Genomic DNA, 25,218 nt, shown 5'->3' with positions numbered 1-25,218 from the left:
TTAGGTGGTAAAGAAGTTGACTTTGAACACAACTGCCCAAAAAGGAGTGTAATAAAAATTTAGGATGTATGTGTATATTCCACCATAGCAGCTCAACCAAAGATGTACGACCCTGCATTGGAATCCTTATATTATCAGGAGTGTCATAGCTAATATATATATATAATTGAAATTTGCCGGTTGAAGCACAAATTTTAAATTTTAATGAATTGAAACTGTGAACTGTGAGCCTCTATCACTGTATGAGCTGGGTTTGAACTGAATGATTTGAACAAATTGAATGAATATTACAAAAATATTTGAATTAAATTAAATACAAAAATAGAATTAAATTTATGTTATATAAAATTAAAAAATTTCTGTTTAATAATAATGGGCTTCCTGAAGGGACTGCATGTGAGGTTAAAGTGGCGAGGTGAAGCGAAAAACTCGTATGAGGCTAGAATATCACCCCTGGTAACAAATGGGGTGCCCCTGGGGCACTGTTTTGGGAGGTGCAATGGGTGCTCTTATATCTCTGCAAACAACAGTCTAATTTTCAAAATTCAAATGGAATGTTTGTTAGTAGGTTGAAGGCTAACTTCTGCATACATTATATGAACACTATCGATCTAAAAAATCACAGTTATTCAGAAATGTTGTTATATTTTCACAACCAATCTAAAAATTAATGGGTACTCTGAAACGGAACTTATTTATTACATGAATCCCCAAAAAAGAGTGTATTTAGGGTGTATGGATGGGATGTATGCATGTTTGATCACCGTAGCAGCTCAATAATGGCTGAACTGATTTAGATGTATGACTCTGCATTCGAATCCTATATATATATATATATATATATATAATGTATAATTAAATAAATTAAAAAATATATATACTATATAGAAAATTGTCACCAGCATGCTCTCTTTAAAATTATCCTATAGTAAAGAATAGTGTTTTCTTTTGCAGCTGTGTTTTTTAATATTTATTTCTTGTTTATTTTTCGCCATTTTTTTGTATGTTAACCATACTGCTGACAAGAATAAAATTGTAATATACATTTTTTTTTTGTATTTCTACTGCAAAATCAATTAATTAGATCACTCACAGAATTTCACTGATGTAATAATACAAAAAGATTTTTTTTTTGTAATTAGAAATAATTTTTAATTTAAGCAATTTTTCTGATGCAAAGACTCATCACATAAATTTAGATTCTACTGAAATTAACAAGAGGCTGTAAGATTAATTTTGACATTGACTTTGAAGTGTTGATAAACAAAAAACCGATATAAAAAAAATGTATATTTATTAAACAATATATAAAAATATACTCATCTAAATATACATACATAAAAAAATCCTCACAATACACACACTACTTAATTAAAGAAAAAAAAATCAATTCTATAATAATAAATACACTTAAAATAAATTTAATATCTATATTTTGTAGAATAATCCTTAGGAGATACAACTAAACCGCGTCCTTTCCTTGCTCCTCTATAAACAGTTTCAATAATGTCAATCATTTCTTGTTTATCTTCCAATGCCCAGTTAATTTTATTGTTGTTACCAGTACCCAAATCAATCATAATGTGTTTATTACGAAAGAAAAACATCACAGTACATGGATCGTATAACTCATACCTGCAAAGTAAAATAATAAATAAAATCATCTTTCTTAAATTATATTTTCAGTTTATACACACTAGTGTGCTACATGAGACAAAAGCTACTATCGAGTTGGACATGGCAGCACTTCATAGCTAAAATCCCCCTGTACAATACCATGATAATACATTACATTGAAATCTGTTTACAGATTTATTTTCAGTAGCAGTTAAAATGGAGTTGAGTACAGTTAAAACAGCGTGCAGTGATGACAGGAGTTACTGTAGACAGGAGTACTGTGAATAGGTGGGCACTGAAATTTTGCAGGCAAAGCAACAATTGAGAACACACCTCGAATCAAAAATAGGTGGACTATTGATCAAAGTGACCAGTGAATCACCCAGCAACGCATTGCTATTTAGTTAGTGATATCTAAAGAACGAGTAGGCCATATTATCAAGCAACTGCATTACCATAAAATCTATGCACAATGGATACTGCGCAAACTCTCCGAAAGTTCTCTGCAAGCTGAAGTTCTCTTCCGCATCCTCCAAACACGCCAGATTTGGCTCCGTGCGACTTCCACTTCTTCCCTCATCTTAAGAGTGATCTCAAAGGTAATCAAAAACCATCAACAATGAGGTGAAGGAAGCTGTGGCCACTTGGATCCTAGAAAGACCGGCAGAATCTTTCAGTGATGGAATGCAAAAACTTGTCACACGTTGGGAAAAGTGTATCAGTGTAAACAGGGATTATATTAAAAAATAAATACTGCATTTTATAGGTAAGGTATTGTACTTTTATTCACTTTTTATTTCATTCCAATATCTCTTTTCATTCCCATGCTACGCATATGTGCAAAATTTATCTGCCGAGCCTCATAAATACAGGTTATAACAAACACTATAGCAGTTAAACAGCTGGTCTAGTCAGTCACAAGCCTATCATATCAGAAAGTTCCATATGCATATGTTTATATTAATTTCACCTTCCCTTGCAATATGTTTTATTATTTTTTTTAAATACAGGAATTCATATATATATATATATATATATATATCCAAGACAAAATAAAACACAATTTTCCACCAACAGTACAGAATACAATAATGCCTCTTACATTATGCTTATTGTTTTTTTATTTAATAGTGTTTTTGAGGGTTTCCTTCATTGTCAGTTAATAAAAATGTTTTTTTTAAAAATACACATCAAACCCAAAACATAAGTAGTCAGAAATAAAGTATTCCACGTGGCCAAGCCACAATAAAAAACAATAAGCATACGGTAAGAGGCATTATTGAATCCAGTACTGTTGGTGGAAAAACTGTGTTATACTTTTGTCTTGGACATAATTACTACAGAGGTGAATATGGACAGACACAATAACAAAAAAAGAATTGGTTTTACTAAGTTAATAATAGTAAATATATAATTTTTCTAAAGTCAATACCCATATTCCTCTGTACTAATACACAAATTATAAACAATTTATCCACCTAAGTGCGTAAAATGATACATACCTTACTTCATATTTTACAACATTTTCATGGAAATCCACATCTTTAGTTGTATTTATTACACTGAAGATTAAATTAGAAGAAAATTACACCATATATATATGGTCAGTTTAAGTTTAAGTTGATCAGTTTAAGTTGTTTATATATACCATAAACCTTTTAATCAGCATTTATCATAGTGTGTTTTTATTTCTTGTTAAAAATACATATAAATATAATTTTAATTGTCTTACCATACATTTGTCATACAAATTTCCTACATGTTTTGCCTCATCAATATATAAGCATCATCAGGGAATGAAAATGTCCATAATTACAATTTGTCAGTCTTACATGCAAAAAAACACACCACAATATGCCTATTAAATTATAAATTTACAAGAAGCACGCATGCAAATTGCTGTGTTACCTGGTCTAAGTGTAGGCCTGAACTTAGACTGGGTGGGTAGTCTTAAAACCTTAGTTCAGGCTTACACTTAAACTGGTAATACGCATTTTGGTTACGTGCTTTATTAGTATATAATTTGTGGCGTGATTTTCATTCCTGATGATCCTGATACATTGATGTGGCAAAACAAGTAGGAAATTCTATAAAAAATGTAGATAGGTAAGGCAATAATTAAAATTATATATGTGTTACTACAAAACAGAAATATATAAATCCCGCAGTTTACAGAGGTTTGTCAAATTTTATACTAACATCCTCTCATCAACATAATGAAAAGATTTCACACAAATACTTCATTTTCTAGTTACAGCAAGTTAACTCTACAGACTAAAGCTCTACACTTACAAATTATTGAGCAAATTTAAGGCTTTATATGAACTTATTAAAAGCTGAAAATAAAAATAATGTCCCAGAGCTGTATCTCCAATAGTTTCAAAGACTGTCATAAAGCAAAGAATTAGAGTTGAAAAGTAAGCTTTATTAGGTTTGGCCTTAATTTACTTAAAATTTGTATGGAGTTTAATTCTAAGAAAAGTGATGTAATTAAGTCAACAAAAACTGAATAAAATTTTTAAAAATCCATTTTTATTGCAAAACCATCATGCACAACAAAAAAAGCTGAAAATTGTTGTACTACAAATTATGAGTTAGGGATAGTAGGTTTCTACTTCTCTCAAAATAATTTTATAAGAAAACAAACTTATTATTTAATTTTATATATTATTTAACTTATAGTGATATCAAATCTCAAAATAACCACATGGAGTTTCAATGCACATTTCAGTACAATAATTTATATATGTAACTGTCTTCTTCAACAATCTTGGGCTATCTTTTATTTCTTGGGTGGAAAATAAAATTCTGTGTAAAAATTCATTCTGACACATTTTTGTGTACACTAAAGTCTATGTCCCCATTAAGAGAATTCGAAAGGATTCAAAGTCATCGACCCTTAATCATTGACTCTATGATTAAGGGCACGAGGTGTAATCAGAGCTTGTCCTATTATCACCGCACCAGACATTAATTAAAAAAACAAAAGAAGTTTGATTCAGAGGTTAAATTAGGAACCAAATATAATTGTATGCTACTTCATCAGTAAAGGATATCAATGTACTAACTGACATGAGTTCAGTATTACAATACTACTACTACTATTACATTTATGAATGGGATACTTATATTAATGAATGGGATATTTTGAGATGGAACAGATCACTATGTAGATTAGTGTGCTTCAAGTATCTAAACACACTAAAAGACAAACAAAAGCGTAACAACAATATAGGTAGAACAATTTTTAAAATGTAGGCAACATTTTAAGAATTTTTTCTCTGTTGGTCATAATAAAAATTGATTTAAAAAAAAAATTATTTTGTCATTAATTTTAATTACATCAATTTTCTCAAAATCAATTTCTCTTAAAGTTAATTTGTTTATTAAGTTATAATTTTATAGACACTTTAACAAAGTAAATTTTCCCCGAATCTAAAAAAAGCAGACTTAATTTTATAACAATTTTCTCAGAAATTACTGGAAGAGACAGTATTGGAACTAATTTTTCTTTTTTTTCAATTTTTCATGTTTTTAAGATTGCAAATAAAGTCATAATTTTGTATCAATTATTTGTGTTTAATGTTTCTGGACGTAATTGAATACTTTTTTAATAGTAAATATGAAAGGAAGCATTTAATAATAGTTGATATTACAGAAAACTTTTGCCTAAAGAACAGGGCCACCGTTTTGTAGATTCATTCCCTTATTACTAACATTCCAAAAGTAATTGATCCCTGCCCTCTCATTTATCTGTTAGCACCAATGTAATGGAATCATGTACATTTTCTAAGTCAACACATCTAAAACAAGTAATGACTAAATTTTTAACAGTGAAAAAAGTGAAAGTTAAAATAACATTCATTGTCATCTAAAAGCTGTTCATGAATATATATATATATATATACTGAGAATAGATAAGCAACATTTTGTGCATCTCAAGCTGGTGAAGCGAATATTGAGGATGAATGTCATAGTGGTTGCTGACTGACGAGAAGTACCAAAATGGAGATGGATGAATCGATTCAAAATGATTTTTCTATTCTAAATTTACTATGAATCTCTTTCAGTGTCATAGTTTTCTACAATTATCTGTTGATATTTGTTACTGGGAATAACTCAGTAAATTGTTAATGATATTCCTCAAACACATAGTAACGTATCACCTTCCAGAAAGGCATTGAAAGAATGAGTATTGCACAACTGGGTTAGGAACTGTTAGCAATATGTACTGCACAAACTTGCAGAAAGTTAAAATCTGAACCTACTGCACAACCTCCACACTCACCAGATTTGGTGTCTTGTAATTTTCACTTCCGTACGCAATTAAAGAGGATATTCATTTCACCATGAATGAACTGAAGGATAGAGTGAGGTTGTGGATAAAGGAAAGACCACCAGCATTTTTCATCGATGGATTGAGAAAACTGGTTCAACACTGGGAAAAGTATGAACCTATAAATGGTGAGTATATGGAATAATAAACCTAAGTGTTTGTAGCAAATAAAATGTACTTTTTTAATACATTAACAATTAACAATCTAATAATCTAACAATCAATAACAAATTAAAAATCTATTAATCTAATAATCTTATTATAAAAAAAAAGCAAATAACTATTAAAAATATATAATTATTTTTGTATATATCACAAAAGATGTAAAAAGACTCTTTAAAAACCATGAAACTTGAAACATACACCATTAAATTCTATGGTTTTAAATTCCTTCTTTTTTCATATTTTGTCAAATTATTAAAAATAAAGATCATAAGTCTATAATTATAACTGTAAAATGCAGCTGCCATATGTATTATATTGTATATTAACTGATTATTCCAAATAATTATAACGTAAGTAAATAAATTTTTAAAAAAACTTACATTTTATTAAAATCAGGTACTTTTGAAATATCTACAAGATAAACAACAGCAAAATTTTTAACTTTTTCTGCAATACTATATAAAACTTCATCCATTTTCATACATGTTGGATCCCAATCATGACCAAATCTGATAACCTGTAAACATGATAAAAAACACTATAAGGAACAAATAACAAGTTAAAGATGGCTGTCCAGTTCATTAAAAATAAAATAAATATTTAATTCTAAATATTATTCAGTATAAATAAAGGGCTATGCCAAACAACTATTAAAATATGTTGGAAAACAACATTATGCTCTAGAAACCATTTATACAAAAATTTAAACCTAAATGAGCATTATTGACAATCTATACAATTATTAATAGTATCAACATATATTTAATAACTCAAATAGCCATCTAAGTTTTAAGTAAAATACTTAAACAGTATTTAAAGCATAATTTTGTACTTCAATTTATTCTTGCAGTAAATTTACATATATTTACAGTTGCCGCCAAGCAACAGCAAGCTTGGTGTGGCAACAATTTCTACCCAACGTAAAAACATGTTCCTCGCTCTTAGTAATCCCCCTTACAAAATAAATGTTCTATTTTTAACAAATGAATGCAACAATTCTGAAATGAAATACAGTCAGCTAATTCTGTACTGTACATTGTAAAATGTAATAACAGATAAAATATTACCTACTAACAATTACATGGTAAATACTGCAATAGATGGTTATTACTGTAACTTTAATTACTTACCGAAATTTAATTGTTTAATTCCTCAGCTACAACACTCTCCTTGCTGTAATCAGTATCTTCAGTGTAACTGTCACTACGTAAAGAGAAAATGAAAGATACTGTCACAGAATCTATTAACAATTCTTGCCTCCTTCGATTTTTTTAACCATTTCACAATAATGATTCCAATGTTCGTCGCTCATCAAATCCATTTTATCTTCACACAGTTTCTGCACCTCTGAGATCTTAAACATTGAGTTGTGGCTAGCAACATGCCTTTCTTAAGGTACTAACCTTAATAGTAATAAAACACAAACTATTATGGTTTATTCCCCTCTCCACAAAACTTTAACCTTAACCCTAACCTATCTCCACAAAACAGGTTACCATCTGAACAGATCGCCACAACTCAAAAAACTGATTGCTGACTTGGGTACTGATAACACAGTGCAACCTTCAATCTTGCACAAGTCAAACTGTCTAAACCTCCTTTCTGATATTTATATCTAATGTTTTCAAGATTCTAAGCATATTTACTATTGCATATTAAAGAATAAACAAAACTGAAGGTGATCAAGTAATTGCTCAAAATTACTGAAGATTCAATCTAGTATTAATTGAAAACATCTTACTGTAATTGGTACTTTTCAAGAATATGCCCGCAGCTGATCTGTATTTAGTCAGTTTTCATTGTAGTTAGTTGTTATATGACACCACTGAAAGAAGAAAATAAATAAATAGTATGTATTTTTTTTCTTTTTAAATACATACATTGTACTGTAATATCATTAAAATAATACAATGATACTGAAATAATAAAATAGTATAATAAAGTACAGTATTTTTTGAGTAATTTATTGTATAAACAAGAACTTAACCTGCATTTCTGCATTAAAATCATACATTAAATATCATTAAAATAGCACAATGATAGACCGAGGTTAGACTGTACATTAATAGGTGATGAATGAAGACAATGCCTTGGTGCTTGTTGAATAACGGTTTAATGAATTGTCGTCTTGACAGTTAATGAAATGAATTGTAAACATAACGTATAATGTGACATATAAAAATAAAAAATTTAATAAAACATTAAAGCTAACGTTCATCAGAACAAAGAATGGAGTCCATCCGGACTAAGAGTATGATGTGACCACCTTGGATCAGATTCGAGCGCCGAATGCTAGTAAGAGCGGAACTCTCCACTGAGCACTAGCACCCACTAGATCGCAGCAGCACTGGACAGCTCAATGTGGAACGGAACAATACTACAATAATAAAATGATAAAATAAAGTATTTTTTGGGTACAGTAATTTACATATATCATTTACTGTATATTTAACAAGAACCAAACCTTATATCTGCATTAAATGTGAGTCTCAAATTATGTGATTTCATTATATGCAGAAATCTTCCAGAACATAACACCTGCATAAATTGAAGGTGCACTGTATAATACATTTATATAAATAACTAAATATACACACATATATATATATAGGTTAAGTTTGGTTGCATTATATTTATTTATTACATAAAGTTACATTATAATTTGTATTTATTTATTTTCTCCGTTCAGTGACACCTTCTAAAAACTTATTAACTCAGATCGGCTACAGGCATCTTCTTGAAAAGTACCCTGCAATTTTTATCTTCTACTATTAAAAAGTTAATAATTTCTTCTTTAATCTGCACTGAATCAGAATATTATTACACTTAAAAAATTTTTTAAATCATTCTGAATTTAAAATACTCTTTGTAATACTCTTTGTTTAACTCACAGAGTTCTTCATAGAACATTGTTCAACTTATCCTTCCTTATTTGAAAACAAAGCAGTTCCAATATCACAGCCATTTTATGATAAATGAAAGTAATTTCACCAGTTGCAGAAACAGAACATACATCAAAGTAAAGATACAAGATCTCGGAATTTGTAGTTAAAAATTCTAGCATTTGGTTTCATAAAACTTCTAGACATAAATTGAGCAATGGTCAAAGAATTCACAGTAGAAGCTTGGTGGCCAAAAAGAAAACAATTAATTCTGTTATAATTGCAATCAATTTAATCACCCTACACAAATTTATCAAGGCACCAAAATATTTCACAATAATACAGACAAACAGAAACACTACAATTATCACAACTGGATTACTAACCATACAATCAGAAACAGTAAACCAAACTGAAAACTACACGGTTGTAATATAGGAAGGATTTTCAATCATTATTACACCAGTAACTAACATAATAATAATAATAATATTAAAAATTACAGTACATGGTCTTTCACAAAACCCACTGTGTTTAAAAGCAATCAAACAATTTATAACTTAAATTCGTATCTATATTTCAAATATTAATTCTTATTATCAAATAATTATTCTTTTTTAACAAACTACACAACCAATTTAAAAATTTATTTTACTACGAAAATTTAATTTAAAAAACAAATAATACGTTTACAAAAGAAAAGGTTTCTTAGTCTCTTCCATAACAGATAAGATTCAAATTTTTTCTATATTTATTACTAGTATTTTATTGTTCGAGTAAATTATTACTCAAGCATTTCCTCATAATAAATTAACTGAAATTTACGGTCTTTTAACAACTATTTTTCAATTGACAATGTAATTTAACAGAAAAATATTAAACAAACATAACCTAAAAAAAATAAAAAATACTACTAACTAAAAGATACAAAAAAATATACGTAAACAAAAATATAAAATAAAAACAAAAGCAATTGATTGGGGAGAAACAATTACGCTTCCCATTCAATTTTTGTTGAAGACACGATAAGTTAAAACCAAATTTATTTCTTACCACAACACGATCTTCTTCCGACAAAATCGCTTGGTCCACTTGCCAACCATTATGTAAATGACCTAGCATATAAGACATTTTGAAGTATTATAAATTTCTTTCACTTTTACAAATACAACTAACTTCAGTTTAGAGTACCACCAAGAATAGAGTACAGAACCTACCAGACTTTATCATGCAATAGCAGGCATGAAATCACAGACGGCTATTTCAAATGAACTGGTCACTACAGACAATTCTATCAGAACACCGTCTCGTTGCTCCTGATTAAGAGTAATCTAAGTCCTCGTTACAGATCCTGATTCCTGAGTAACAACTTATTCGTTCATATAGAACTTGCTAATTTTTTTTTAGCTTCCGGGAAAGGTATACCAGAGGATGAGATGAAATGACAATTTTGTAACGTGTGAAAATATCATGCCTGACCGGGATTCGAACCCCGTATCAAAGGCCGAGACGTTACTACTCGTTCCACGCAGGCAGCAGAACTTACTATTTACCAGCTCTTACCAATCTAGGCATCTTCTCTGCCTTCTATCCGTTCTCGTTCTCATTCAATACACTTCTATTCCTGGTGTCCAGTTTTTGATTCACATTCGTTCAATTAATGGTTATGCAGTCAGAGTACAATTAATTGCAATTTGAAATCTAGTTCGAAGATGAAATTAAACTCGTAACATGACAATAAATTCCTACAGTTCATAAATTATAGAAAAATGTATGAAATCAGGGAGTTTTTATTTAGACATTTAAGTTTATATATAACGCTTTGTACTATAATATTTATAAGATCTAATCGAAATTATATTGCATCTTTATGAAGGATAAACTGGACGTGAAGGCGTAGGTAAGGTATCCTATAATAATATATTTGAGTAATTGCAAATATTTTCTTCATTTGCCCTCGTTTCGTGTAAGCGTTCCATATTTCTAACCTATCTTGCGCGAATACGCACCTTCGTTACGTGTCGCACTTCCATCCCCGTGATATGCTTCAGGTATAATCTGTTATATTGCAGGAGATTTAATAATAATGTGATATATTAAAAAAAAAAAATGCTGCAGAAATATACAGTATTAAATCTTATGTAAGCAAATAAAAAATCATAATTCACTTTATCATGAACAACGGCAGTCTGCCAGGTTTTAACAAAAAATGAAATAAACTTGCTTAACAAACATAATTTATTCATTAATATATAAATATTTCATCAATCAAAGATTTAATCGTAATTATTCTCAACTTAATGAAAAAATGTTACCAGAAATAACACTCCTAATACTTAATAAAAATGAAACAAATAACTAATTTAAAGATATTTGCATAGTTGCAAGTTGGTATTTCTTTCATTACATTCTTTCTTTCGCCAGCCGTTGGCTTACATTTTTTATTGGAACGAATGAATAAAACTCTTTACTAGCTAACATGACCTAGTAATAAAACATGTAATTTATTGCAGAATATAATTATTTGCATCGGAACTTGGCACGTCTTTTTTGGAACTTGGCAGCTCTGCAGGAGGCTGTCCTTCACTCCCCCCCCCCCTCCCACAGCGCTCACCGGTTTAAACTTACCCTAAATCTTAGGGCTTTTCCTTGATAGTCAACTCTACTAGTTCTCTGCTCTCTCTCACCTTGACGCTGAGAATGTCAGATACCATCTTTGAGACAGTGTCCCATTCCGTTTTAACTCGTAGCATATAACCCACGGTGGTCTCTGGAGTGATTCATGGCAGCCCCAACATTTTCCTCGTTTCATCCCATCTCATACACCTATACAGCGTATGTTCCGGTTCATCACAGTATATGCACCGCGGGCTACTTCTATGAAAGCGGTGTAATTATTTCGCAAACTCGCCGTGTCCGGAGAGTAGCTGCGTCAGGTAATAATTCACCTCACCATGCCCCCTCCGAATCAACAGGCCCAGCCTCAGAATGAGATGTCTCGTCCAGTCACCTTTGCTAGAGCTTGCCATTCTTGCAACATTCTCTCAGATGCATCTTTCTTCATTCCGTTGAATGTCCTCGCGAGCTGCTTCGCTCGAAGGTGAACCGAGGGAACGCCGGCAATCTCCTCTACAGCATTTCTTGAGACGGTACGATATATCGACGCTATCCTTAACGCCGCCCTTCTTTGAAGAGAGGAGATTTTATTTATTAGCATTTCTTTTCTTATCTACAGCCTCAACCAACGTTGGCACCGCGTATAGCATAATTGAGGTGGCCACAGAGAGAATCATTCTTCTTCTACTCGCCCTAGGGCCCCAACCGTTTGCTATTAGACTTCCCGAACTGTCAATCATGCCTTCAGCACGCTCGGTAATCTTCCTCAGATGTTCATTAAATACATACATACTAGTTTTCAGAGGGGCCAGGCACAAACCCCGCTTACGGAGCCACTCCTTTACCTTCCTTAAAGCCTTATTTGCCGTCTTCTCGGTTTCAGATTCCGTAATACCTGCTACCAACAAGGCAATAATGCCGGAGTCCCCCTCGAACTCCAGTTTGAGCAGCCCGTCATACGTGAGGTTCCACAATATAGGGCCAAGGACTGACCTCTGTGGAACCCCTCCACGCATGTTAAATTTCACCTCCCCTTCCTCCGTCTCAGCCTAAAGCTCCCTTTCGTGAAGGAAATCATTCACGATGGTTACTAGATATTCGTTTATTCCCTTGTCTCTTAGTGCTTCCATTACTGCACTCCAAAGAATAGAGTTAAATGCGTTTCTGACGTCTAAGAGGATCATTAAAGGGATTCTCCGCCTACGGCAGGAACCACCAGTTCTGTCCCGGGCCAAGGTGATAACTTTTCTGATAGCATTTATGGTAGACTTCCCCCTAATAAAGCAGTACTGGCCTGAGTAGAATCCACCACGCATCTCTACTTCCTCTCAGATTTTTCTACTACTAATCTTTCAAGTAACTTGCCCAGAATATTGAAGAGGCAAATCGGCCTAACTCCCCCTGATCCCTTTCCATTGGCTTCGGAATAAATACTGGTCGGCTATCTTTCCATCGTTTGGGGAATCTTCATTTCTCCAGGGCTGCGTTCATGGCCTCTAAGAACACCCACAGGTGCCTCTCAACCAAACACTTCACCAGCACCCCCGGTTTGTCATCGGGACCTGGGCTTTTCTTTACGCTTATTCTTTTTGTCCCCAAATTAATTCCTCTAACGTAAATCTATTATTGTGTTGACATCTAATCTGCGACCACTTCTCCTTCTCAATCGGGAAGCGCTGCATGATAGCACGTAAAATTTGACCTCCTTGGATTTCTTAATTTTCGCACAAAGCATACTTCTGGCAGTACGGTATTCCGTTGTCCTTTCTTCAATAATCGTTGAATTCTGCTTTCTGGTCCTTTGTCACCTCCTCCTTGTGGCTTGCATCGACGCCCTTACGTAGGCAATTTTAGTCGACCACCAGTAGGCCCTCCTCCTGGTGGCATAGGTTTGCAAGTATATCCGAGACCTGGTTGAGATTTCTGGTCCGTAGCAAATTAGCCCTTGTTGCTACCGTGTCGACTATCCTTCTATATTGTACTTCCGACGGTGTCTGCAGCTGTCTCCGAATTTGTTGTACTGCTCTGCAATCCCTGATGGCAAGCACTATTGCCTGGTGGTCACTGGTAAATTCTTCGTCAAGCACACGTCGTTATCCACACTGGGGACAATTCCGGAATCGCCGTTATGTCGATGATGGATCCCCACCCCCTACCAATATATGTCGGTTGAATTGAAAGATTTAGTGTCACCAAACCCGTCAACGCGAGCAGGGCCGATAGGGTACATCCCCTCATGGTGGACCTCACACCCCCAGATTCCATGCATTCTGTATCAAAATTCCCCATGAGGATTACTGGTCTACTCGCGCCTCTGAAACATCGCTCCATATCATTCAGGAATTCAAGAAACCTGTCGTAACCACAATTGGGGAAAATATACCCGCTCAATAACATGTAATAGGTGAGACTCACCGCTACCCCTGACTGTGCTCGTAATCGCGTATTTACGAGATACGTTGACTACGGCTGCGTCACCTTCCCTGTATGCCAGTTCTGCCTGGGCACCATCCTTTTATTGGGTTCAGCAATCATAAGGAAGTCAATGTCAGTTGTCAACGTCGCATTCCACGCTATGTCATGGTCAGTCATGCTCCTGTTTGCGTTCAACTGTAGGAATTTCATTTCTTGCAACGCCTACAGTTGCGGCTGCCCATCCGATGCCCGCTCTCACCACACTCCACACATTTCGACTTTTCCTTTGAGTCAATTCTACGGTGCTCCTGACCATCACAGTTATAGCTCGCTTTACTGCGGTCGGAGCCACTACATTGCGCGGCCAAGTGGCCGCATTTCCAACACCTGAAGCATGAAAAATTTGGTTTAGCTCCACTATACAGGAGTGCCATCCGACTAAAATCCTTCGGGCAGCAGTCAGCAGGTTTGCATCCTTCGGTGGCAAAACCACCATTGCGTTTTGGTTACCAAACGCAAGCCTCATTGATGTAACCCTAGCCGCAACCTCTGTTTTCAGGGCTTTACTGATCGCTCTGGCTACGTCCTCTCAGGTCGCTTCGGTATTCAGATTTTTAATGTGGATCGCAGCCATCCTAGTCGGTCCCTTATCCGTTATCGTGAAGCCCGGAGTTCTAGCAGTAACCTTATCACGCAGATTCTCTGCCGTCTTCTGGCCATCCTTGAGACGAACCTCAACATCCTCACCCCCACCGTTCCTGACGGAGATAATATCACCAGCCATATCCTCTCCGACAGATTCCTAGACCTGACGAAGGAGCATAAGTCGCCCACTGCCATCCAACAATGACCGTAGTCGTCTTTGTCTGGTCATGTTGTTTATCTTTGGACTGATCTCCTGACAAGTAGAGGACAACCTCCTTTCCCTGTCTCCTAGCCCAGTATTCGAGCACCTTTTTTGACACGTGATCCAGCTGCCCTTGGTACTGGCCACCGTGAACGTCTCCACCTGTTCTATTTTCCTAAGACCACTCAATACGGATTCGGCAACCACCTTGTCCTCACCCTCCACAAGTAGGACATAGTTGTCCCCAAACCGGTCCATTTTGTCCTCTTCTCCTAGAACAGCTGTAGTTGAGGAGTTCCGCAGGAATCGGTTCTTGGACCGACCCTCTGGAACCTTGCCTATGACGGGGTCTTTCGCTTCCCGCAGGTATATTTCTTGTTGGCTACGCGGATGACCTCGTTGTGGTGGTAGAAGCAGCCATCAAGAGAGAGGCGAAGGAGAAAGTACATTCTGCCTATGGTAGTATCAGCAACTCGATGCGAGTAGCTGGGCTTCAACTCGCACTTAAAAAAACAGAAGTAGTCAAGGTAACTGCGGCTAAACAACGAACTAAATTGATAATTACCTTGGAAGGTCAACACATTCTGTCTAAACCATGGCTTGATGCCAGGCTACGTTCTGGGTCACATAAGTTAGAGGCATGTAAGAAAGCGGACAGGGTCATGGGACTAGTTGCTGGCCTACTTCCCAACTGCAACGGTTCGAAACAACATCGGAGACAACTTCTTATCAGCATGGCCCACTCCACACTCTGAGGAGGTGTGGGCGGGAGCTGTGATGTATGCCAGATACAGTGGGGCAGTGGAGGAACATCACAGACAATGCTGTCTCTGTGTCATCTCTGCATACAAAACTGTCTCTGGTGCAATGCCTGAAGTCTTCACAGGACTTCTCCCCATGGACTTGGTATTGGAACAGTAAAGGAGAAAGTGGGAGATAAGGGCTCTTCCTTCTGAAGACAGAAAGAGGCAATACACTCTTATATTGGAGGAGCTGACCAACTTCTGGCAATAGAGGTGTTACCATAACGAAAAAGGACACTGGACACACTGTATAATAGATGATGTCAGGCATTAGATTAATAGGCGCCATGTTTGATTACTGTCTCACACAGTTTCTGACGGGACATGGTGGTTTTAGGCTTTATCTATTTTGGTTTGGCCTTGATCACTCTGGTGTGCCAAGAGGAAGAAACTGCCTACCATGGGTAGGCAGTATGTCTGGAAACTGTGTACCAGGTACGACATGGAAAGGAGGCATCTACTGAATGTACTACACAGAGTGAATATGTTTGCACCTGAAGATATTGAGGATACTCTCCTCCACTCAGAGAGGCGTTGGAAGGCTGTTGCTAACTATATCAAGTCAATTATACAAAACCTAATGATCTGGGAAGAGTTGCATAATAGGATGAGGCGTCGTAGGGCTCAAAGACGAATAGATTCATGGCTGAGTAACTAGGGAGTCCTCCGTGCATGAGGAGATCGTCTGGACATGGTGTCCAGACGACACTGCCTTCTTCTCTGATGATTGCCCTCCAGTAAGTATGATGCATTGTATCATGTAAATATGATGTATTGTCGATGTACTGTACTGATTTTTTGCCTGGTTTATGAATTATGTGTATTATGTTATTACCATTTACTTCACTGTACTTATAGTATTGTATTGTATTGTATCGATTTGTATTAAGTTTTGCTACTGTATCTGATTGTATCGTTACATTCATTTGTTAGATATTGATTGTGCATGAGAGTACCTGATCATGACTGTATGATTATGTGTGTATTGATGCAGCAGATATTCGCTGCTTCCTGTTGTAAATATGTATTTGTGATATGAACTATAGTGTCTATTATTTTGATGTTTTGTATTACAATGATTGATGTTATTTTCCTATTGATATGATTGTTTGATGACAGTGTGTATTGATGCTGTAGGTCAACGCTGTTTCTTTTTGTAAGTATGTATCTACGTGTATATTATAATGTATTGTATTTTATTGTATCATAGCAATTATGGAGTATGACTGTGTGTGTGTGGACGATCTCACCCTTCCTTAAGTAATGCTTCTTTAAACTGTGCCAAGGAGGGTGGATAGCCAGAAGTGGAGGTTTAGTCGGTAGTGTGCAGAAACACATAGCGGAACCTGTTAGTGAGCCTGACACTGCTTAGGTGCTGTGGTTGATACCTCTCTTATCACCATACTCGGTTTTAGCGAGCCTTCCTGCAACCTTTTCCTAAAACCTGACAGACGTGACCCATAAAGGGATCCTTCTTGTCCCCCTTGAGGTTAAAGATGAAGACTTTCTGCCCTCACATCCCTTCTCTTTTGGAAGTACAGTCATCTTGTCAAAGACCTGATTTGGTCATCTCCTGTCCATGAATCCATCAAGACTTCCAGGGTTCCCGTCCTCAATAAACCCTTCCACAGTTCCAGGTCAGCTCTAAATGTCTGTGTTGATTCGTCGGCAGTATCCCTTTTTCTACCTAAATTCCTCAATAACCTCACCAACATCTTTCGCCAAGTCGAGGGCCCTCTGCACTGAGTCTTTTATTTCCTGTTTGGTGTTCAAGTGGATCTTACATAATTCCATCAATGCCTTAATTTAGCAAAGTCTCTATTTCAAATTTATCACTATCGTTGTCCATATCAGTACTTGGTTCTCACCTTCTCGTCGTGCCCCCATCTCTCTTTCTACTCTATCAGTCTCTATCCCTGACTGGAAGATGGGTGAGTTTCTCATTCGCAGAAGTATGCGAGAGAGACCTACCCCTGGCAAACTAGAAGGCCTTTGTTGCCCAAAATCCTTCCTGCCAGTTAGAGAACATGCTAGCTTCTTCTTAGCTCTAAATGGGTATGGGTTCTCTTCCATCCCACACCCGTCAGAATCAAGCTTGAAGAAAAATAATACCAGAATCTGATTCAGTGCCCAAAAACAAGTTAATCGACACCCCACTCGATATTATTGGGTGGGTAAGTAAAATGTATCTCTCTAAATTCGAGGTCGAAATTTGGGGGGTAAGGAATAAAAGATGGGGAAGGCCGGATCTGTGAAAATCTAGAAGAAAACGGATATTGGAGATATTACAGTTGGAATTTTTCCCCTTATTAACTACCTGGCACCTAGACAAAAATTTAACCACCAACTAACTTGTAAATTTAAGAAAATTTATTAAGTCGTTGTTTACAATAATAATGTGACATCACTATCGTCCAAACTGGATACTTGACTTAGAAATATTTTGCTACACTTGATAGGTTATATTGAACTCACTTTGCAAGGCTTCTTATGGGTGTAAAACTTCTAAGAAATGCTATAACAAGGTCAGTCCGTCGTCCAAATCATTTCAAATTTTACATACACGATCGCTATATATCCACCAACAAGTCCCTAATGTCCAAACAAAAAAAACTTGAGTGAAAAATCACCATCCTCACAGCTCAAAATCCTCAACTTGAGTACAGTTTTGTATTTATATGTTATGTTTACAACATCCGCCATGAACCTGATTCCATCCTTATTTTAGACACTTCCATATTACTTTACACTGGCAATCAAAATTTCTACTTTATCTGTCAACACAATATGTCATACTATAGAAATATGTATACACATATATATATTATATATGAAAACTTATCTTAAATGTAATTTATTTAAGTCTGTTTTCATCTTGATTGGATAGAATTAAATATAATAATAAGACATATTTTACTTAGAAATATTAGATTTATTTATTTATTGGGTTAATCAATCAACTATACTATGTTTCACTTAGAATTAATATATACATTGGCTTGTTGATTTTTTCTATCGGCGACTTTAATTCAGAAAACATACTATTCAGATTGTTGTAAATTTGATGGGCTATTGCAAAATCCTTTTGTAGCAATTTTTCCATCTTTTCTGACAGATCTGTGACATATGGTAATGCAACACAATTCTCTCTTATTAATTCTATTAGGATGGTTGGCTGATATATTATTATAGTGTTTTTTGAATTGTATTTTTAAATATTTTCCACATAATTATTATTTATTAATAGATCTTTTGCTTTTTTTAATATATTCTGTTCTCTCTTTGGGGTTTGTAAATTTTATTACTCTGTTTGGAAGATTCTTGACTACTGATTTTTTACGTGATATTGGTTGTATTGATAGGAAATTTAGGTATCTACCTGAAGATGTTGGTTTTATATACAATTTTGTTGATATTTTCTTTTCGAAATGAGTTATTATTAAATCCAAAAAGTTTATACTACTGTTATTTCAACTTCCTTTGTAAATTGTCTATGTTCATTAAAAAGGTTAAATTCTTTTAATATTAAATCAATATCCTGTTCATGTGCACATACTAGAATGTCATCTACATATCTTTTGTAGAATGAGAGCTTAGTAAAAATCTCTCTAATACTTTATTTTTTAAATATTCCACAGTTAGGTTTGCTATACAGAGTGAGATTGATGACCCCATCACTAAACTATGGCATTATTCATATAATTTATTTTTAAATTTAAAATACATATTATTGGTTTTTTTGGTGAAATAGTGTTTACCCCAATCTGAATTGACCACACGTCAGATCCCCAAAAAAGCACTACAAGCCTTTTCTGCGACGTATTAAAGATGCCTCTTGAACTAAAATTTCTCATCGCGAGGTACTTCTGAACCTGAGTATACTTTATTCAATGACCTAACATTGATACTCGAACTTGCCGACTCTCCACCAAACGGCCTTTGAGGAGCAACATTATGGTCTTCGGGCTGAAAGTCATCTTTTATGTTGATGAGCCCACACCTTAAGCACCCTGCATGCATGAGTGGCCCTGCCCTCTGCTAGCATCCTTCAACCAGCAGGAGCCCGTTGTTTGCATAGGCCACAATAAGACACCCACTGGGAAACCTCAGCCGCAGAAGAGACTCAAACTCCACCACCCACAAGAGATGATCCAACACACTGCCTTGGGGACAACCCTTAGACAGAGTCTTTCCTACTTCATGGCTGTTCAGCTCCGTATGTTATTTATATTTCTTATGATATAAATATGATTTGAAGATTTATTTGCGATAGTGCAGATTTAAATATGTGTTCTTCAAATTATAATTACACTTAATCTTCAATTAGATCCAGAGTAATTAATAAAAAAGGATTTGATTAACTTGCCGTCTTATATTGGAATTGAGGTTACAACATCTTATCTATCCAGTATTTACATAATATTATTTTGTTTATTTTTTTACTTAATTTATTAAGAACTTCATTATAATGGATAAATAACAATTATTAAACAGAGACGGCCTGATAAATCACTGCTACACGAATTAATACATTCATTGATATTTTCGATGTCGATGATACTTATGCCCTTCAAATCAAACTGAGAAATCTTCTTGATTTACAGAATAAATATGAAATTATACAATCTCGCCTTGAAATGGAATTTGATGACAACGACGATCTCTCATCAGACTGTATTAGGGTTGAAGATAATTTTTGTTCCATTAAATGTAAGATTAAGTCCAATACAAATACACGTCTGGTGGCTCTATAATGAGTTATGGTTGTTATATTTATATACGATTATTATTTGCCAACAATACAATCTCATAAAATTTACTATGTCGAAATCAAGATTGGCCCCTCTTAAACAGATAACTTTACTGAGATTGGAATTATGTGCTTGTTTGTTACCTTCTCGTTTGTTGATAAAGGTAACTAATGCATTACGGATAAATGTTGATGAGATATATCTATATACAGATATATCACATTGCACTTTATTGGATTGATGGGCAGCCATCCATTTGAAAGACAGATGTAAGCAATAAAATTGCTGAAATTAAACAAAACACGGCAGTTGCTAATTGGCATTATGTCTTCGAACAATCAGTGTTAAATGTGTCTACTGTTTTGGTTGATTATACTCAAAGGATCTCGTCTCTACACACATTCCTCCGTACATTTAAGTTTTTGCATCCGGTTAATTCATAATGTTAAATTGAACCGATCAGAACAAATTTTTGGTCCATTATTTACACAAGAACTAAATCATGCTTTTACCTTTTCCTTGCTGCAATCCCAATCCATATTTGGTAATGAGATAAACAGTCTTAAAAATAATTTAACTATTGTTAAACAAAGTAAGCTTATTTTTCTTGATCCATTTTTGGATAAATTGGGTTTACTACGTGCAGGAGGGTACAACATTCTCTATTATATTACCATGCAAAGCATTCTATTATTACACATCCAGATGCTAATTTAACCAGATTAATTATTATGCTGAACATACATTCAGTCTTTTACATTCTGGCATACAGCTAACACACCACTTGTTGCATCAAAGATACTGGACACTAGATGCTAAAAGAATTATTTCATCTTTCATAAATGTATAACTTGCTTTAAGTTTACTGCATCAACAATTTGGTCAACTACTACCTTAAAGAGCAACTCCCTCTTGATCTTTCTTTGCTTATGTAGCAGATTATAGTGGTCCAATTAAAATACATTATGGCAGGCAGAGTTCTTAAGTCCTTGGGTAAGGCTTATATCGCTCTTTTCATCTGCCTTGCTACTAAGGCCATACATTTAGAATTGGTGATTGATTTTACTCACAAGCATTTATTGCAGCCTTAAAGAAATTTATATCTCGTAGAGGTATTGCTGCTCAAATCTTTTCTGACAATGCCTCTAACTTTCGCTGCACTAGAAATATCCTCTACAATCTAAATTAACTCTTTAAATCAGACATACATTCATTTTCAACTAAACAAGCCATATAGTGGTCATTTATACCACCCGCTTCTATACATTTTGGCGGTTTATGTGAGAGCACAATAAAGAGCAGTAAATTTCATTTATATTGTGTAATAAGACAGACAACTCTGAATTTTTACATACAATTCTAACTCAAATTGAAGCATGTCTCAATTCGTGTCCTATGTTCGCTGTTTTCACAGATCATCAGGATCCAGAACTTCTCTCTCCAGAACATTTTCTAATTGGATGCCCTCTTTCATCTTTGCCTGAACCCAGTTATCAGAAGGTTGACGTTAATTGTTTAGGCCGTTGGCAACTTATTCAAAAATTTATTCACTCAATTTGGAACAGATGGTCTAAAGATTATCTGCAACGCAATAAATGGTGTTTTTTCTTCCCGTAATCTTTCAGTAAGAGATTTAGTTTTGATTACCGAGGATACTGCTCCAATGCTTGGAAGCATGGAATTGTCACCCAGGAACTGACAAGTTGGTAAGGATTGTGGATTTAAATACTGCTAAAAGGCAAATAAGAAGACCTATACATAAACTAAACTTACTCTCAATTTCAAACGATTAAGTTATTTAATATTTAAAGTAATAACATACTTTTAAGGTCATAATAAAATTTATTATATTTTATTTAATTTGATATCTTTGTGATCAATTGTTATTGTAACTAAAGTACATTGTAATCTCTTAATGTACTATGTTTTCATTACTGTATGTTTTGTGTAATGTGTACTTATGTTAAACAATTATAACATTGTTATATTGCTCTTATACTTTAACTCTTTACCACACTATTATTATACTGCATTATAGGTACACGCATACTACATACTGGCAAATATGCAACAATACATACACAAACATATCACAAATGCATTTTTACAAGTAGATTGTATTTATAATGCATCTAGATGATTTATTCATCAAATCATGTGGCTAAATTCCCATTACTTGTACACTTTTATATTCAACGGCATCACGTTTAGTCTGGCCATTGACTTCCTTCACTCTAGTTGAGCTCCAGGAACAACACTTTGAAGAAGTCCCAGATTTATGCATTCATAGTGATGTTAGGCACAAAATATCCAATGGTATCATTATTACTCTGGCCACTGCATGCACAAACAATACAACACTCAAGACATATCCTATATTTATTAAGGATATAGTCATGAGTCAAAGTGATCTATGACTGTAGAGGCATATAATACGTTATAGTTTTTCAACAACCCAATTTTTATGTAATTGAACATTATTGTTTATTATTAATATAATATTATTATGTATGTTCATACAATATGTTATGCACTATATGATTATGTGTATTGCTGAATCCTTAGTCAGTGCAATAACTCCATACAATATGTTATTATTATTGTTTGAATTGGTCTAGCACTATTTGTATTATAATGACTATGTGCATTACTATTTTTTTTGTAACATATGAATGATATTTATAAATATTGTATTAATATTTATATTTATTATTGTACAATTATATGTTCTTTTGCACAATTGCAATTACATTAATATTTTTATGTACAATTTTGAGATTACAGATCAAAAACTGTTAATGATCAATCATTGTGTTATATTTTACTATAATATTAAGAAGAAAAAAAAATCATTATTGATTTTTTTTTATTAAAAATATTATAATATTAAAAATCATTATTGATTTTTTTTTGCGGGCAGTATGTTCAGCTCCATATGTTATTTACTTTATATTTCTTATGATATATTTTGCTACTGTCTCATTATTTCTTTTTTACAGCTGTATATCTAGTTAGCCTAAGTACAGCTGATGTTAATATATGCATTTTATTAATAATGGCTGCCCTTGTAGAGTAACACATCCTGATGACTGAAATAACTTTTCAACGCCTGCAGTTCAGTATCATTCTTGCCTCTGTAATTGGAAAATGGCAGGGGGCCATCAAAAATTGTTAAACGAACATGACAGAAATGTCTAGAAAGAACTCCAAGACATATTCCGCCTCACTGGCCCACACCACACTCATCACATGAAGTATGGCATTCTTAGTGTGTCTTTTTCAGGGTGAAACCCATACTCGTTTTTCATCAGCAGCCAACCTCTCATTTATACGAAGAAACAACACCTTCTCAAAGACCTTGCTGATAACCGGTAGTAACATCAGGGGCTTAAATGATGAACTAACAGCCGGATCCTTGTCGTCCCCTCACCCTAACCAACATTAGAATTCTTTCTTCCAGCACACTGGAAAGAACCCGCCAAACAATAATGTATTAAATACGCATGTGATAATTTTCACGTTAACTCCAACCGAGTGAACAAGGAACTCAGCTGTCAGTCCATCAAAGTCAGGTGCCTTACCTCTACCAAGACTACAGATAGCCCAACACACCTTGGCCTCAGCAATCTCCATAAATAATGCATCCTCACAAAACAGAGCAACCTCATATTGTACCCAAAGATGATATGCTGTCTCTCCAGCTTCACTATCACCAGGAAGAAGATTGACGAGTAGTCTGGGAAAAATTCCAGATATCCAAAACCATGCCCTGCCGGGTTGAGAGAGCAGACAGAAGAATGCCCTTTCTACATTTATGTCCTAGAACCCTATACCCAACTCCCCAGGGATCCTTGTTTCCTTGATCATCCATGAAGGAATGCCATAAGTCCCTCTTGACCTTCTGGACTTTATGAAAATAGTTACATCTTGATCCCTGTATTCGCCAATAAGAACTGCCCGGCGCGCAGGATCACCCTCACATTGAGAGGCCCTCTGTAAATGACAGACAGCTTTCTTCATATTAGATAACTCTGTATTCCAGCAAGGAGCCATTCCAACCCCGTAGGGGAAGACATCAACCTTGTGACGTTAACGGTCGCCACATCACCCTCTCTTTACGAGCCCTGAGGGGCTTTACTGGAGGTGTCTTTTGAACCTCTAACTGATTACATCTTGCAGTCATCAGCCAGGTCTCAGTCGGGATGCCACCCATGTAAATGCTTCAGTAAATAATTACAAATTAGATTTCAGCTTCACGTAGGCCTCCAACGGACATTTTCACACACTTTCTAATATGACATCCTCAAAACTAACTAACCAAAATCACAGAAGTGTGAACCCCGTGCCTATACCAATTTTGACAACACCAACCACAACTACAAATGCCCCAGAAACGAACAAGTAGTAAGTCAGCGCTACACTCATACCAGTCAAAAGCATGTTTTACAGAACACTGAAATTCAGATATACACTCAATAAGTTGACCAAATTTGGTCACCTAGCAGGGGAAATTGACCCATTCCGGTCCACATAAGAGTCGGGGACAAACCCTGTGTACTCCATAACCGGAGTGTCTCACAAGCATGAGCAACCCGGAATTCTACCTCGTTTTTCGTTTTTTGTTACGATGTAACAAATTGAAACTATGTCTTGCATTCGCATACGAATCTCTTAAGGCACAGTTTTCCTTACGAGGAAGAGATACAACAAATCTGCCTTGTTGATCATGAAAGGTATTTTCAACTAAATGTTTTTCGCAGGATTTCTCCTTAGTCGGTAAGCGATC

General features: G+C 34.8%; 1 protein-coding gene across 2 annotated transcripts; it reads right to left on the bottom strand.

The window, feature by feature from the left end:
- Nucleotides 1-1,277: 1,277 nt before the first annotated feature.
- On the bottom strand, nt 1,278-11,171 carry Dim1 (thioredoxin-like protein Dim1). 2 transcript variants are annotated; one of them, XM_075371252.1, is made up of 3 exons: nt 11,010-11,171; nt 6,499-6,635; nt 1,278-1,635 (listed from the first exon to the last, which is right to left on the bottom strand). In XM_075371252.1, the coding sequence occupies exons 1-3, from the start codon at nt 11,031-11,033 to the stop codon at nt 1,422-1,424; spliced, it is 375 nt and encodes a 124-aa protein (XP_075227367.1). In that variant the 5' UTR covers nt 11,034-11,171; the 3' UTR covers nt 1,278-1,421. The 2 variants fall into 2 exon arrangements, with proteins under 2 accessions (XP_075227367.1, XP_075227366.1); XM_075371251.1 differs by lacking the exon at nt 11,010-11,171 and adding an exon at nt 10,054-10,553.
- Between the last annotated feature and the right edge of the window lie 14,047 nt (nt 11,172-25,218).

The sequence above is a fragment of the Lycorma delicatula genome, chromosome 7 (genome assembly GCF_047948215.1).
Source record: "Lycorma delicatula isolate Av1 chromosome 7, ASM4794821v1, whole genome shotgun sequence".
Taxonomy (NCBI): domain Eukaryota; kingdom Metazoa; phylum Arthropoda; class Insecta; order Hemiptera; family Fulgoridae; genus Lycorma; species Lycorma delicatula.
Note: the sequence above shows the minus strand (reverse complement) of the source record. Positions and strands in the feature narration are given on the sequence as shown.